The sequence below is a fragment of the Phyllostomus discolor genome, chromosome 2, assembly GCF_004126475.2.
Source record: "Phyllostomus discolor isolate MPI-MPIP mPhyDis1 chromosome 2, mPhyDis1.pri.v3, whole genome shotgun sequence".
NCBI lineage: Eukaryota > Metazoa > Chordata > Mammalia > Chiroptera > Phyllostomidae > Phyllostomus > Phyllostomus discolor.
In genome coordinates this window covers 52570137-52587423 of record NC_040904.2, presented here as the reverse complement: position 1 = coordinate 52587423, position 17287 = coordinate 52570137, and the positions used below count along the sequence as shown (strand labels likewise).

General features: G+C 51.0%; 1 protein-coding gene across 1 annotated transcript; it reads left to right on the top strand.

Annotated features, from left to right (window-relative positions):
- The first annotated feature begins 2932 nt into the window (after positions 1–2932).
- LRRC15 (leucine rich repeat containing 15) lies at positions 2933–16176 on the top strand. Its single transcript, XM_036017856.1, has 3 exons — positions 2933–3001; positions 7205–7289; positions 10508–16176. The coding sequence occupies exon 3, from the start codon at positions 10511–10513 to the stop codon at positions 12263–12265; it is 1755 nt and encodes a 584-aa protein (XP_035873749.1). The 5' UTR covers positions 2933–3001; positions 7205–7289; positions 10508–10510; the 3' UTR covers positions 12266–16176.
- The last annotated feature ends 1111 nt before the right edge of the window (positions 16177–17287 follow it).

Sequence of the window (17287 nt, the reverse complement as noted above, 5' to 3'; positions counted from 1 at the left end):
CTCAGCGGGCTGACGCTCAGAGGTCCTGTAGCAGAAACCCTGGAGCTGCCCTCGGTCAGGGAACAGGGTCCTTCCGGCATGGCCTGGCTACGGTATTGAAATTCATGTCCTATCGAGGACCGAAGAGGGTGATAAGAGAGCTCTGAAAACTGTATGCCCTGTGGATACTCAGGGTCCTCCATGAAACCTGGAAACCCTGCCATACTACTTCCTGCAGTCTGGCTCTGGCCGGGCCTCTCCTCTCCTCTAAAACTTTCTTGGCTCCCTACTGCCTACAGAGAGACATCGCATGCCTGAGGGGGGTATCCCAGAGCTCCCCAGTGAAGCCTGCCACATGTCTGGGCTCCAGCCCAACTCGGGCTTTGGTCCAGAGCCCTCTGTCTCTCCTTCTTGCTGTGATTCGATGGTTTCCCTTAACTCACTCCCCCATATTTCTGGGGCCCACTCATCTTTTAAGGCCACCTTCTACATGAAACTCAAGCCCCATCCCTTCAAACGCACCCACATTTTTCAACCTGAGGGAGGTTCTACCAGTAACCCCATTCCCTGTGTCATCTCATAATCCGTAATCTGCACAGCCTCTCTTCCATTTAGAATAGTTATGTGCATTGGAGCACACAGCCCAGAAAGGGTGGTGGAAACAGCATACAGTCAATGTACAGGCGAAGGTTGAATCCTGGTTTTATCACTTAGCAAGTGACCTTGGGGAAGTTAGTTAACTGCCCTGGGCCTCAGTTTTCCTATCTGTAAAATAAGGGTTATCACTCCCAGTCACAGAATTATTTGGTAGACCAGTGGTCTTGACCCGGTGTGTGTGTTGATTCTCCAGGGGCCGTTTGGCAATGAGCAGAGACATTTTTGATTGTCACGACTTGGGAGGGATGCTACTGGTATCTGCTGGGTAGAGACCAGGGATGCTCTAAGCACCTTATAGTACACAGGACAGCTACTCACAACCAATGCTTCTCTGGCCCCAAATGTCAATAGTGGCAAGGTCGAGAAACTTGGTATAGATAAAATAATGTAAAAATGTGGGCTCTCTGGTTCACGGTAGCTGCTTCATCAATGTCGATTCTTCCTCCCCAGTGACTGTTAGCTCTTTACAGGCAAGAAATGCATCCGATTCATTCCTACATGGCACACAGCTCCCAGCACAGGGCCTGGCGCAGAATGGCTGAATGTTAGGATTCTAAAGAAAGGAAAGAAGGTAATGAGGGGACATTCTTACTTTTGTAGGTTCTATAAAAATGCAGTTCAAGCTCTGGCTGGTGTGGCTCAGTGGATTGAGCTCCAGCCTGCTAACCAAAGGGTTGCCAGTTTGATTCCTAGTCAGGGCACATGCCTGGGTTGTGGGCCAGGTCCCCAGTAGGGGGCGCACAAAAGGCAACCACACATTGATGTTTCTCTCCCTTTTTACCTCTCTTCCCCTCTGCCTAAAAATAAAAATAAACAAAATCTTTTAAAAAATGCAGTTCAAGATCCCAGTTTTGGGATGTGGAGGTACCAAGGTAGTAAGAGGGAAGTAGTTCTCCACGCGGGATATTACTTGGAGGGAGAGTGAGTTGAAGAGCTCAGGCTGGGAGCTGTGTGGAGACCTACTCCAAGCAGTACCTGCCCCTCCTGGGCACGTGTCACTTGGGCTCATGGACAGGGCACTTTTTGTTTCTGGCTCTGAATCATGGTGCCATGGTGAGGCCATGTGGCATGATTCAAGCAGTAGGGCTGGACCGTGACAAGCCACCCAAATGACTATTTTAGTAATAACACTATGCACTTTTATGTTTTCCTTTCATCACAGGTCTCAAAGCATGGTACAAACATTAATTAAGGTTCTTGGCATTCCATGAGGCACTGTGTGTAAAAGTCACTCTCCCCACTTGGCTGAGAGGGTAAATCGAGCCGAGGAGGGCAGGCAGCTTAGTCAAATGCAGCTCAGACCTAGCTGAGGCACCTTCTTTGAGGAGAGGCAGGGTATGGCAGCCTCCTGTCCCTCGCACTATGGCTTCGTTCTCCTCTTCCCCAGCCCTCCGGGTGATATCACGAACAGAAGTGGGTTCTTGTCCCGTGCACGGATGACGGGACGTGGGCTCCCATACAGAAGAGAAGGGCACAGGGAGCCCCTCATCTCAAATATGCCCCTTGTCTGCTGTGTGTATGAGGGGACAGTGAGGGTATATTGGGTGACATCAGAAGGGAGTTGAAACGTTGTTAAACGTTGTTTAGGAGGGAAACTGAAGGTCTAACTTTTTTCTTTGGAATTAAATGATTTTTCCAAAAGATTAACAATAGATGAATTGGGTTAAGCAAATAAAAGTGTTCCTTGTATTATTCTTGCACGTGTTCTGTAAACTAGGCACCACTCTCGAATACAGTTTAAGAGAAAAAGAAAAGAATGAATGCCTTTTCTAGAACCACACAGTTCTTTTCTGCAGCCACAGTGGCCAGTGCAGTGAGTCCAAAAGAAACATTGGAGAAAAAGAGAAAAGATGAAAACGTGTTCTTAAAAAAAATGTGCATAGACAGAGAGCAGGCTGACAGCTCTGTGGGTGGGGTGGAGGGCTAGTGGGTGCAGGGAACTGAGCAAAAAGAAAAAAAGGACTCCTGGACTTGGAAAACGGTGGGGTGATTGCTGAGTGGAGGTGTGGAGGGAGGTGCAAAGGGGATAAATGGTAGCAGAAAAAATACAATTAAAAAACTTTTTTAAAAATGTGGCAGAAGAAGAAAATCCCTTGCACTTGGGCACACAGGTGTGGCTCCTTTGGTGGTTCGGGCTGTCCTTGACGGTCGGTCGGGGCGCTGCAGGGGCGCTGCTGTGGCGCTGTCGGTCGCCCCTCCCCGCCTCTGCCGACACTGCCCCCTGCGGTGACTCACGCTGGGGACCGTTTAAATACCGGGAGCTGAAGGGCGAGCAGCACTCATGCTGCAGCCTTGAGCCTCCCTTCCTCCTCCTGCTCTCCAGCTCCCCCTGGTCGACGGTGGGCAGGCGGGCGCCGCGCTGCTGGTAAGTAGGCGGGCCAGCCCTGTCTCTCCCTGCTCCCCTTTGCCCGCCTGGAAAGACCTGGCTGTCGTACCCCACCCCCATTTTCTGCTGATCCCGCTCCTCTTGGGAGCGACTCCAGAAGGGGCAGGGCTGGAGTGGTGCCTGGGGATGCTCTCAACGCCGGCAAATAGAGCCTGCATGGAGGGCGTCTAGCCTGCCTTCCCACTGCCCGGTGCATCTGGGGCCACCAGCCCCTCCTGCACATCTGTGACCAGCTTTCACTTGCCCTAACTGTCCCATGATGTCAACTTGGGGTGCTAAGAAGACGTTTTAAAGACCGGCAAGACACATTGAAAGTTGACCAAGTTATCATACGAGTTACCCAATGAGTTACCTCTTTTCTGATACAAACTCCACTGAGGAAAGTTTCTTTTCTTAAGATTCAGGTTACTTGAATCCATGTCCTCCTCCCTGGCACTTACTGGGGTGGCCATCCGTGGCCTGCCCTGCATTTGGGTCTGTACAGGATCACTGAGACAGTGCTTCATGGGGTTTTCCCAGGCCAGGATCTGTCCTCTTTTCGTACTTACACTTGCTACAAGAGCAGATGGGCTGGTGCCTGGTTTTCCAGTCTGGAATTCAACTGTGGACTCAGAATTGACCTGGTTCTGAGTCTGTGTGGGGCTTAAGTGACCCAACTCTGGCAGCTCCCCGCTTGCCAGCTAGTGCCGGGGGTGTGGCTGAGACTGCCGGCTTCCAGCAGGGAGAGTCAGGGTTGGAGATGGGTTTGATGCAGGTGCTGCACGCATGAAATTGTGACTGTCGTGACCTTGTCAGTGCAGCTCAGCTGGCTGGAGTGTGGTCCCACACACTGGAAGGTTGTGGGCTGTATTCCCCGTCAGGGCCCATACTTGGGTTGTGGGTTTGGTCCCCAGTCTAAGCTCGAATGAGAGGTGATCCATCAATGTTTCTCTGTCACATTGATGTTTCCCCTCCCTCTCTTCCCCCCTTCCCCTCTTGGGTGAGAATTTTTTTTTTTAAAAATTGTGACTGTTGTACCTTTACCAGCATCTCTGCTCAAATGTAGAGGCAGGAGTGAAGCCAAAGAACCAACAGTGGAAAGCTTGAAAGTTCTGGAAAACCAGAACTTTCCAGAACTCACCTGTACCAAAGTGTGAGAGAGACAGTCTACCTCCAGGGCCACGTATGTCACCTTAGGGCAGGCTGCGACTCTGTTGGGTGGCACATCAGCCGGGCTGCAGGTGCTGGATGCCTGCCTGTTACACTCCTGCTTCTCCTGCGGGGTTATCTGGGATTATATCACCCTGTCTCAGGAGGCTTTCAGAGGATGTGTTGGTGCCACTGGCTCTGAATTTAGAAACTCTCTAAATGGCTGTCTTTCTTTTACTCTGCAGCAGCTGAACATCTGGGATGCATTCAGGGCCAGACAGGCCCATTTGCCTGTGGTCCTGAGTCAGCTGGGCGGGCTCTGCAGTGATGAGACTAGCATGTGAGAGAGGCTGGGCCAGGGCGAAGGGTTCTGAGCAGACCTGGCAGAAAGTCAGGGCACCCATCGAAGGTTCTCCGCAGGTCCAGGGGCATTACCTGGGCTTGCTCAGTAAATGGGGACAGGGGTGAGGGTGCGGCACAGGCAGGAGTAGATCCAGATGTAGAGAAATAGGAAGAGATGGGAGAGACGTGGTCCCAAGTCGATCCTGCCAGCAAACACTGAGAGGCTGTGATTACACACGGCAATTTGCTTCCCTAAAGCCTGACCACGAAAGACGGGCTGCAGCTTCTGGTGTCACTGCCTCCCTTGGCTTCTGGGACACAGGATTTGGAAACCATTTCCAAGGTGCTTCGATGAGGGGCTGACCCATTTCTATCCAATTCGGGCCCCCAGGTGTTACCCTGAGAAGGGGCTGTCACCCATGACTTCTGTAATGAAAGCCCCGAGTGGGAGCTTCTCCCTGCTCGGCTGGCAAGTTCGTCAGTGCCTCTTGCTGCTTTTGCCAAGCTAATTACAGCCCTACTTGGGCCTCTGCAGGAAGCTCTCTCTCTCTAACCCTGGGGCTGGAAAAGACTTGCTTTTTCTTACTCATTTTCTTTTTTAAACAAGTGAACAATATTTTGGTTTTGAAAAGTCCTAACAGATGGAGTCAACAATTGATTCAGGTTGGGGATGAGGGTGTGGCCAGTCGTCCCTTGGGGATCTGGGGTGCTTTGTGTTTGGGGCGGAGCATTCCAAAACTGGGTACCACCCTCAGTGGTGCTGTGCATGGAGATCAACTCCTGTGGTGACCCTCTCTGTTCCTTCCCTCCACTTCCGGGCCACGCAGGTGAAACTGAGCAAATACACACATCAGAGCAGCTCCAAGGCAGAACACCCCTCCAACTGTATAGCTTGGGAGTTGGGAGAGCAACTGCAACTTGACCTTTTCTCATAATGCTGGGCAGCTGGGGGGTGGATTGTATTTGAGCCTGAGGTCATTCTAGAACGAAGGGAGCAAAGCCACCTTTAGTTCCCTTATAGGAAATGCCAGGCACATGGTTGACAAGGTCCTGAAGGTTTGTGACAAGGTGCAGAGGTTCAGGTAGAGCTCTGATCTTGGGAGTCCTTAGCTAATGGAGTGGTCTTGGGCAAGCCCCCACCTCTCTTCTGGTCCCAAAGTTTCCCCTTATATAAAATGACCATGTGGTTTGACTGGGTGGTCTCAAAAGGCCGTTTCACCTCTGGGCTCTAAACTTTGCTTCTGACAGCAGCTTCTACTGCTGGGTTTAACTTAGCACAAAGCCTGTATTCCTGATGGGGCTGCAGAGAGGAAGAAGTAGTGATACAGGGAGCTGGATCACTGGAAGAAGTAGTGATACAGGGAGCTGGCCAGGCCTGCGGCCTGACCCTTGGCCTTTCTAATCCCGGGTCAGTCTCTCAGTTCTTGGCACTAAATGATGCAGATCATGACAATGGGGTCCCAGCTGGTCTAGGCCTTGAGTGATGCTTCTGAGTGTGGACTGTGGACACCTTCATTTCAGTCATTTGGGGAATTTGTTAAATGTGCAAAGTCTTGGGGATCTTGGGCCCTTCAGACCTGGGGATCGGGATCTCTGTGGGTGGAGCTTCCAGAGACCTTGATTTTACTCCACGGCAGAATGAACAGTAATTGTAAGTAACATTTATTGAGTAAGTAACATTAATGAGTCCTTGGCACTCATTTTGTGCCAAGAATGAATCTGAGGGGTTTACGTGTATTACTCATCTCATCCTCACAGCTACAACACTGTGAGATCAGTTCTATGAAGCGAGCAAGCTTCCCAGGCACTTCCAGGTGATTTTTATGTACTGATGTGGGGGCGGGGCAGTTACCCCTTTTTAGTGACATGGGGAGGTCTGGATGCACTGAGCCTCCTGGCCAGACCGTGCCTTTGGACCCTTAGGCCTTAGCACCTATGAGAGGGCTGATCAAGGCGGACACTGGCTGGCAGGGTGACGGGAGGAGACATCCCTCACCAATTCCAAACCTGTCATCTTGGCCAGCTGGACAGGGCAAATTCTCACTGCAGAAGAGGCCATGCTTAGGGAGACCTGGGTGGGGAGAGGGCATAGGCCAGGGAGGGAGTTCCCCTCTCTGGGCCTCAGTTTCCCCAGGTGAATTGGGAGGGGCCAGGACCAGAGGCTCTCTAAGGCCTCTCCCAGCTCTTGGGTACCATGAAATGGCCATTGGCGCTTTGAAGGTGCACCACTCTACAAGTGGGGTCATCCTGCCTGGAACAAAGGGGGCCTGGAAGATGGGTACAAGCTCCTCAAGCATTGGCATGAAGGTGGGGCTGGGCCAGACAGCACTGCTGGCAGTTTGCTGTGGCCTATAACGAAGGAAGGATGAAGAGGATGGTTGGAGCTTCGGGTCAAATCTCCCTTCTGTCTCCATTTAGAAGATACCAGAGCTGCCAAGGGCCCTTGGAAGTTTCTAAGGAGGGGAAATTGAAGCCTGGAGAATTTGCCTAAACTCACCCTTAAGCTTAATATCAAGACCAGAGTAACCCATTCATCTCCCGGCTCTTTCCAGAAGCTCGGCTCCATGGCACTGGTAGAAGAAGCCATCTCCTCCCAGGGAACCTCGTGTTTAGGGAATGCCGATGATGGTATTAAAGCCCCAAAGTCCCAACCTACCAAGCAACAAAGTACAGGGCTTCAAGGCTAATTAGGTTTTTGTTCATGAATCACAGGCTGTTCTTGCTGAAGAGACCCACAGCCAGAGCGCCTGCTCCCAGCGCTTCTACTCCCAGGGAGGGTCCGCGTCAGAGTGCCCAGGTGAGCTCTCTGCTCAGCTCTCTGAATTCCCCAGCCAGCGACAGACGCCAGGCTGTGCCCCTCCCGGCACAGGGGTTGGACGAGTCGCTGCAGCGACTGAGGATGCATTCTGCCGCCTGGGAGAGGAGGGTGTAATTAGGGCAGCTTTGTGGGTCTTTAAGTGGCATTTGTCATGGCTGCCAAGCGGTGCTGGGTGGCGTGGGCTATTAGGCTGCTGTGTGCTGGGCTGCCCAGGGCCTGGGCTGCTGCCTTCGCCTGCAGGGCTTGCTGCAAATCCCAGGACCTCGTTGGCTGTCCAGCTCCGTTTTTTTTGCAGCCCCTCCCCGACCCCCCCGGGGCTCTGCAGCTGGGGTTGGGGGGCTCTTCGGAGTCATTTGGAGCAGTCAGTACCACCGGTGGCACTAATAAGCTCGGGAAACAGGAAACGGCTGCTAGGGCAGGCTCTGTATGCATGAGGATTCATAAAAAGGAAAATCTGCAAATTCTTGCAATATTTGTCAAGATGAGTACAGTCTATTTTCAACAACAGTGGCTCTGTTCCATAGGGAATTATCTTTCCCCTCCTCCCTGCCTGGGCGCTGGGCCTTCCTGGGGCTGGCTGACGCCCTCTCCCTATGTGCGCAGTGCAGACTCAGAGAAGGTCTGAGAGGGATCCTCAGAGGGGACCTCATCCACACCCTCATGTACAGGTGGGGAAATGACAGAGACTGCCCCGGCCTTGCCAGGTTGTGAGCATTTAATTTAGTGCCCAAGTCTCTGACGTGGGCTGTGACCATTTTGAAGCATGCTGGGTATAGGAGTGTACGCTCCAATTGCTGCTGCCGAGCTCGCCACCAGCAGCAATTGGAGCTTCACCTTTTGTACGTCACACCAAGGGGTGCCTGGTTTCCGGGTCGCCTTACCATCGAAGGCCTTCAAGAGACCAGTTTGTCATTGCCCTTCTTGAAGCTCAGGGTGGAACCGAGCACAGCACCACAGATGCGGCCTGACCAGGGCAGTGTAGAGTAAGATCACACCCTTCTTTTTTCTACACTTAGTACTCCTATTAATGCAGTCTAAGATCACATTAGCTTTTGTGGGCAGTCTCCAATTTTTGTTACCATCAGTAAGTCTTTCTCCTGGGGTGGATGTTGATTCCCCCTTTCTGGCCCCTGTGTAGGCTGTTTATGTTCTGTTCTCAAGACTGGACTGACATTTGTCTACATAAATTCTTCTCTTTTAGATGTGTCCATGGCTTACTCTAGCCCCATATCTTTGCACTGGACTTCATTGGCCAAGTTATTATTCTTTCTTTCTTTTCTCCACTGTTCTACATAATTAATTGAGCCCTTAATGCAACGTACATCCACTGGGGTGGATGGGCTATGAACAAGTAAAAAAAATCAAGGTGTGGGTGCATTTTGTCTTCAGAGTAAGCTTGTTGGGAGGCAGGGAAGGGGTACATTGAGCCTAAGCCGGATTGAAGAGCCTGGATTATTCTGAGTTATGGGCCAGACTCAGGACTCCATGAGTTCAGGGGAACAAATTGAAACCAGAGAAATACCTTCTCCACCCAGCCAGTTCATGCTTCATGTGCTTTCATCTGAAACTCCTTCCTCTGACTCAGGGTTTTCACTCATTAAAAAGGAGAGGCACTGCCTTAACAGTCAAAGCACTCACCCAGGAACTTGGAACTCCGGGCTTTACGCTCTGAGCCTCAGTCTCCCGGCTTCCCACATTCCCCATAAACTGATGGGCATGTATGATCAGCAGTTCTTAACCCTCTGCGAGTTAGAGACCCCTTTGAACCTCAGATAGAAAGTACAGATGCTCTATATATACACAGAAATCCTTAGTTCCTTGACTAAGAATGCCAAGGCCAGAAGCACTTTGAGGCCTGCCTGTCTATGAAGTTCATGTTGTGCATGAGCCGGGAACGGCTGCACACATTTGCACAGACAACCTAACATTCGGTCTGCCATTTGCTCCTCACAGCAACCTCAAGAGGGGGCAGAGATTACCCTCCCTACTTAACAGATGATGAAGGTGAGCCAGGAGGCCTCACACTTCATTCAAGGTCAAACAGCTGGATAGTGGACCTTAGCTATTCAGTATAGGGACCAGTCTTCATGTGCTGTGTCTCCATGTCCTATACATTTTGTATGTATATAAAGTTATCATCATCCCTAACCTGAAACACCAAACCTTCGTGAATTTGGCCCCATTCCCAGGTCACCACCACGCCTACAGGAGCATCTGGACCTACCACCTTTTAGCTCAAAGTGCCTCCTAAGTTTTTGGGACTTACTCAAGGCCATTCGATGTATCTTTGTGGACTAGCCCCCAGAAGGGAGACCCCAGGCATAGGCTGTTACAGTAGCCCCTTCCAGCAAGACAGGAGGTGGTGCAGGTAATATCCTTTTATTGGAAAGGCTGTTTGAAAGAAACAAATAGATGAAGCATGTGTGAAACACATTAGCAAAAGAGACAGGTTGTTGGCAGTGGTCGTGGGGTGGGATGGGGTGGGATGGAGTGGGATAGGGGGTTGGGGGACCCAGGGAGAGGAAAAGCCCAGCTTCCTGTGGTCTTTTCCACCAGATCAGCAGAGTGGTCTCACTTTTGCTGGCTGCCGTGTCTCCTCCTGGCAGGCCACCATGTTTATGGCCTTAATACCTTTCCCCAGATTCACACCCTATTTATTTGTCCTTATTTCCTCCCCATCTCTCCTGAGGAACTATGTTCAAATAGCAAGTTTAGGTTCTGTGAGGGATACAGTGGTGGATGAGATACTATTCCTGCCTTAAGGAACCTGAACGTCCTTGCCCTTGAAATGCTTATTGACTAATGAAGGAGGCAGAGGGGAACAAATGTCATTCAGAGCCAGCTGTGGTGTGGGGCACAGTGGAGGTTGGGAAGACCACCTGCATGGAGGGTAGCTAATGTTGACTCATGGAAACTGGGAAGGCTTCCTGGAGGTGACTGCGCTTGAGCTAGACTTGGGAGTATGAGAAAGATTTGGATGAGGATGAAGAGCACTCCTAGTGAGGGGGATGGAAGTAGGGAGGCGTGGGGGAAGGCAAAGAGACTTGCTGACCAGACCATTGGGAACATAAGTTGGGTATGTGATGATGGGGTTCAAAGGCAAGCTAGTTTTTAATAACAAAGATTGGCATTTGCTTAAAACCTACTGCAGTGTTGGTGATATGACTCTGACTCATGTGCTCTCTCCCCTTGCACAGGCCATGCCACTGAAACACTATCTCCTTTTGTTGGTGAGCTGCCAAGTCTGGGGTGCCGGGCTGGCCTATTATGGCTGCCCTAGCGAGTGTACCTGCTCCAGGGCCTCCCAGGTGGAGTGCACGGGGTCGCGCATTGTGGTAGTGCCTACCCCTCTGCCCTGGAATGCCATGAGCCTGCAGATCCTCAACACACACATCACCGAACTCAACGAGTCCCCATTCCTCAACATCTCGGCCCTCATCGCCCTGAGGATCGAGAAGAATGAGCTGTCCCAAATCATGCCTGGTGCCTTCCGCAACCTAGGCTCACTGCGTTACCTCAGCCTTGCCAACAACAAGCTTCAGGTTCTGCCTATCGACCTCTTCCAGGGCCTGGACAGCCTTGAGTCACTCCTTCTGTCCAGCAACCAGCTGGTGCAGATCCAGCCAGCACACTTCACCCATTTCAGCAACCTCAAGGAGCTGCAGTTGCATGGCAACTACTTGGAACAAATCCCTGATGGTGCCTTTGACCACCTGGTGGTCCTTAACAAGCTCAATCTATGCAAGAATAGCCTCACCCAACTCTCACCCAGGGTCTTCCAGCGTCTGGGCAACCTCCAGGTCCTCCGGCTGTGTGAGAACAGGCTCTCAGACATCCCCGTAGGCACTTTTGATGGGCTGGGCAACCTTCAGGAACTGGCCCTGCAGCAGAACCAGATTGGTGTGCTCTCCCCTGGCCTCTTCCACAACAACCGTAACCTCCAGAATCTCTATCTGTCCAACAACCACATCTCCCTGCTGCCCCCTGGTATCTTCATGCAGCTGCCCCAGCTCAACCGTCTCACACTCTTTGGGAATTCCCTGAAGGAGCTGTCTCCAGGGATCTTTGGGCCCATGCACAACCTTCGAGAGCTTTGGCTCTATGACAACCACCTCACTTCTCTACCTGACAACATCTTCAGTAACCTCCGCCAGTTGCAGGTCCTGATCCTCAGTCGCAACCAGATCAGCCACATCTCCCCCGGTGCTTTTAATGGGCTGACGGAGCTGCGGGAGCTGTCCCTCCACACCAATGGGCTGCAGGAGCTGGATGGGAATGTCTTCCGCATGCTGACCAACCTGCAGAACATCTCCCTGCAGAACAACCGCCTCAGACAGCTTCCAGGGAATATCTTTGCTAATGTCAATGGCCTCATGACCATCCAGCTGCAGAACAACCAGCTACAGAACCTTCCAGTGGGCATCTTCGATCACCTGGGGAACCTATGTGAGCTTCGCCTCTATGACAACCCCTGGAGGTGTGACTCAGACATCCTTCCACTCCGCAATTGGCTCTTGGTCAGCAAATCCAGGTTGGGGACAGACACCCTCCCAGTGTGTTTCAGCCCAGCCAGTGTCCGAGGCCAGTCCCTCATCATTGTCAACATCAACACTGTTGTCCCCAGTGTCCAGGTTCCGGTGATCTCCGAGGTGCCCAGTTACCCAGAAACACCACAGTACCCAAATACACCTAGCTATACTGAATCCACCTCCACCTCTTCCACCACTCAGTTCATCAGCACCGTGGAGGACGTCACTGATCTGACCACCATCATTGAGGGCACCGAAGACCGCAATGTGGGCATGACCAGGGCCCAGAGTGGGCTGGCCATTGCTGCCATTGTCATTGGCATCATTGCCCTGGCCTGCTCCCTGGCTGCCTGCATCTGCTGTTGCTGCTGTAAGGAGAGGAGCCATGCGGTCCTGATGCAGATGAAGGCACCCAATGAGTGTTAAAGAGGCAGGCTGGAGGCAGGGCTAGGGAATGGTGGAACCGCTGGAGGATCTGGGAATTTCATCCTTTGTTCCTTGCCCCTGGGTCCACAGAGCCATCCCCTGCTCCCTCTCTCTGGTCCCTGAGAGGAAGGCACCCCCATCTTTTCCTGACCTGCTTTTGCAGAACCTTCTTACCACCAGAGAGATCCAACCCTGCAAGGTTTCCGTTTGCCATCCCTGGGCTTCCTGAAAGAAATCCCTTCCTCTAAAGCCTCACCAGCTTTCCTCCGAGAACAACCTTTCCTGTGCCCGCACCCCTGCTGGCCTCTGTAGGCTCACTCATTACATGCCTGCTCACTTTGTGGAAATAGTTCTCCACTGGGACAGCCTCTCTCCCAACCACTCTGTAAGAAGTTGATTTCCCTTCTTTTGCTCCGCTTGTTTGTGGCATGGCTCTACTCTGTCACTTCAAATGAAGTTCTGCTTTGATTGTCTGCTCCTGAAAGAAGGCTTTAAACCATTTAGCTGGTTTCTTAAGAACTGCCAAGCACCCTGGCTCTCAGGATGCTATGAAAGAGAGAGGGGAGGATGCTGCTGCTCAGTTTCTGGAGACAGAGCCACCATCAGCATCTCTTGTGCTTTTTATCTGGAAAAGGAGGAAAGGCACGAGTGCAACCAGTTCAGCCTTTTAGGGAATGATGTTTCCAAGCTGCCAACTTTGCTTTTAAATTTTTAGTCCTTTAAGGAATAAAATCATGTAGAATTTATGACCGCTAAAAATGCTAAAATCAGCTTATTGGTACTGGGTGGAGAAAGCAGCCTGGTACCTGCAGGTCCTGGTATCTACCCCTAGGATTTTTCTCTTTTAACTGTTTATTGAAGGGTAACATGAATACAGAAAAGTGGGAGCATGAAAGTATACAGTTTGATGGATTTTCACAAACTGTACACACCCTGTAATCAGCATCCAGACCAAGAAACAGGACATCACCAGTATCCCTTATCCTGGGCTTTCACTGGAACAGACTGGGGCTTATGGAGATGGTATGTGCTTCCCTGGGAACTGGCTCCCTGTGGGCCAGGGTGGGCCCTCCACTGCCCCTCCTCCCAGTCAGCCCTTGTAAAGATCTAGCTACCAGGGGCAGAGGAGAAGATGTGGTACACTCGGGCCAGGACAGAAGGTTTTATTAAATGCCCAGACCCTGAGGTGCTCAGATTGGCCAGGTCAGAAGTATCTCAACTGTGGAGGCTCACACAACCACACACTCTTCCCTGCCAACAAGCTGTCTGCTGTTCACTGGAGGCCCTTCTGCCTCAACCTTTTATGGGCATGACATGCCTATATCTGTTTTTAATTTTCACCCCCCATTTGGGGGAAGTGAAATAGTTCAGACATGAGGTCCTTTCATTGAACAGCCAAGTGTAATGGAACTCAGCAATCCCTCTCATGTAGTGGGAAATTCTCCATCAACATTATAGTCAGCTAGAAACTGAACTTCAGAATTCTTATATATATATATCAGGAAATGTCAGGATTTACAAATAGGTCACACTGGGCCTGGGGGCTCTCTGGAGAAACTCTTGCCTGGGTCTGGTGATAAGAGTTGTTTCTTATCACCAGAAACTTCTGGTGGTTATTTTCCCCTTGAGTTACAACCACAGCAATAGCAGCCCTTGCTGCCGTTCCCCCTACATACATATTCACACTAGTAAATTATGTTCACAGAAATGAATATCTTTCTGTGGACAACTGGTCTACCGATTTAGAAGTAAGAGTTCTAAATGGAGAATTTCAGGTGTCCATGTCTTCCCAGGAAAGAACTATAACCAACACTATAAAGATTTGGGAATCTGCCATTAATCCTGACTGGCTCTTACTGGTTTCCTCCTCCCCATAAGACAAACCTCCTTGGGCCTTAGCAGAATGATGCTGACAGATCCCCAAAAGAGGGCAGGAAGAGATGTGCACCAGAACTAGTGCTGTTGGTAGCATTTTACTCTCTGTTCCAGAGAATCTGGGAAGGAGGGCTTGTCAGAGGCAAAAGACATCACAGTGCAAATCTAGGGCTCCAAAACGTTTTCAAAATATTTGTAGCAACTGGTAGACATGTACCAAGGCTTGCTGGTGCCTGAAAGGAAGTGAGCTCAGAGCTTGGGGCATGAGCATCATTCCACAGATGGTAGTCTGCCTTATTGATCCTGAGGCCAGAGAAGGAAGTTCAGCCTTCTCTGCTTCAGACAGGAAGCATGGTTTGGCACTGCCTTCCTCAAGGTACTCCTTATGAGTTGGTGCTAGCATCTCATTGTTCAACAGCACAAGTGGGCCAGCGGCGGCAGAGCGGTGGGAAAGGGTCCTCTTCATCCAGTGCATCCTGCCAGTCTGCACCCAGAACCCCTGGGTACCTCCAGCATTGGCTATGTCATTGGAGTGCCTTCCCCTCTGGCCCACAATATCAACCTGTGTCCCCGAGCCCAAGCTGGCCTGGGGGCAGCTGTGCTCAGATGACCACACCCAGGAGCAGGTGGGGGTAGTAGCCCCTTTACTGGGCCTTCTGAGCTTGCCTGCTCCTTTCTGCCATTAGAGTGGGTTGGATGGAGCCATCCAGCCTCCTCTTCCTTGACAGGTCTTTTGGCTTCTCTGAACCATGTTGTCTGGTCAGGGAGCTGCCAGAAAAGCTGCGTAGTTTTCTTTCCAACAGGGCAATGCATTTGCTCACATCTCAGAGCTGGAGTGAGTCACTTGGCCACCACCCCTACCCTCTGCCACCCAATGTTGAGGTAGGGCACAGAGTCTACTTTGCTTTCCCTCTCTCCTCACTGGCTTCTAGGTCAGTCGGCTTGCCAGTACTAGTAGCCTGCATGTGTAGTGGAGGCTCAATGTGGGAGGAAAGAGAATAAAAGCCAGCTGGAACCAGTGTTTTTAAAAAATGCTTACTGTGCATAGTTACCCTTTAAAGCACTTAACAGGCATTTTCTTTTCTAACCCTCGCAGCACCCCTGTGCATGAGTCCAGCTTATCCCCTCGTGGTAGGGTCTAAAACTGCCGACCTCCTGCAACATTATTCAATATGTCACGGGTTTGCCTTCTCTTTAAACTTCGCACAAGACCTCATGGCCTGTCCTGGGCTTTCATCATTAAACCAAAGAAAACAGGAGTCGCTCTCCTGTTGTCTCCCAGAGTCTTAACCACTGAAACCTCACTTGGCACTGTGTGGACCAAAAACTTTGTAAATACAGGGAAAAATTAAACTCATCCATCCATTAAGGAAAAACTGGCCCCTCTCTTGGAAATTGTTGGGCTGTGTGTACATGGTCTCCTTCTCTAGAATTTAAAGGCACAGCATAGTTCTCAGAACTCTTCGTGGACAACAACAGTTTTCACAGCCTTCCAGATGCCACGTAGAGCAGTTGCAGGCATCTATTTCTAAACTCAGGAAGCTTTCAGAGAGCAGACAGCTCAAGATAACTAGATGACTAGAGTTGGTTAACAGACAGTGGGTGTATCCCAGCCTTCTGCTGCAAACCTCTCAGAGAGTTCAGCCCACGGACCCAGAACTGACTCTGGGTTGTTGGGGAGGTGGTGGTGGTCTTGGGGAGGAAGCCATGTCAGAGAGGGTGGGCAGGTGTTCTCCAGGCCAAAGTCCTCCCAGTCTGAGTTCTCTCCTTCCCCTAAGGATGGATCGTTCTCACCAACCCCGTACCTTCATGCTGCCTTCAAAAGTAGATCATGTTTGCCTTCCTTAGAGAATCATTGCAAATAATCCCAGGAGCTTGGTGATTGATGTATTTAGAGATTTCTAGGTCCCTAGGGTTTTATAGAGTATGAACCCTGGTGGGCAAGGTTGGGGGTCCATCTTTGCTGGGGCTCTGTCTTTGCTGGATGCTGCTTATAACAAATTTGGTGTACAGAATCAACAATAAATGGTATACACAGAACACGTGTTGTCCTATGGATGTCTTGTCTGTGGTATCTCACCCCTGGTAATTCTACTCTTCTCACATGTGTGCAGGGCTGATCTGCACAGACAGCTCCTCACAGAGAATAGATTCTGGGCTGGGATAAGGTCTTTGGAAAGTAAACGGGGACCAAAAGTGAAATGACAAAAGTATCTATAGCCACTGTGAGTGGAAAAGGCCTTAAGAACAGGTTCGACTCATGTTATGCATGAAGAAAGTGTGATCAAGGTAGGAAGTGGCTGGTGGGTGGGCTTGCACACAGCCAGGCCTCTGGACTCCAGGGCTGGAGTTTCCTGTATGCCACCAGAAAGGCACTCAGGTTCACTCAGTATTCGTTCAATGTGCCCATGCACACACGTGTGCGCGCACACGCACACAGGCCGATGCGGGTAGGACCACCCCATACCTCTTGACTTGTATCCGTGCTTAGCCCCAGGCTCAGAGAGTCAGAGCCTGTCGGAAGACACCATCTGAATGAAAGTGACTCCCTCCCAGTGTCCCAGTGGCCCCAGGACTATTTCAAGTCTCCAGGTTTCAGGGGCTGTTGCAGTTGTTGGCGGAGCTCCAGTTGTAAAGGGAAAGCTGATCCTCTCTGCTGTTGCTGTGCCCCATCGCTACGCCCAGGAAAGGGGCTTCGAACTGTGTTTTCCTGCATCTCTTAGTTCTTAGGCCCCTTCTGCCAGCGGGAAGCCTGTTCCGGGAGGCTGGACCCAGACAGTAGTCAGGGGTGTGTTCACCATATCACAGGGCTGGACCCTTCCGATAACTAGGGACGGGTCCTTGTTGTCTTTCCCTAACCATTGCACCTGTCCACTCAGACAGGTTTCTGAAATTTTGGATAATGGGAGAAGGCGTTAGAACCTTCACATGATCTCCTGGAAGATTTCTGGAGTTCTGAAGGCAAATCGTGCCTCCACAATTCTCAGAAGTACACACATGTCCTTCCAGTGGCACATACCTGTAGTTTAATTTGACACATGTGCACACACATGACTCCCCAGGCCCCCGCCACATCCATTTCACACATGAGGATGAAGAGACTTGCAGAGATGAAGTAACTTGTGCAAGGACTGGCTAGTGAGTCAA

Bases quoted from the DNA above. Each gene is read 5' to 3' on its own strand.
- LRRC15 (XM_036017856.1), top strand. From the start codon at position 10,511: ATGCCACTGAAACACTATCTCCTTTTGTTGGTGAGCTGCCAAGTCTGG.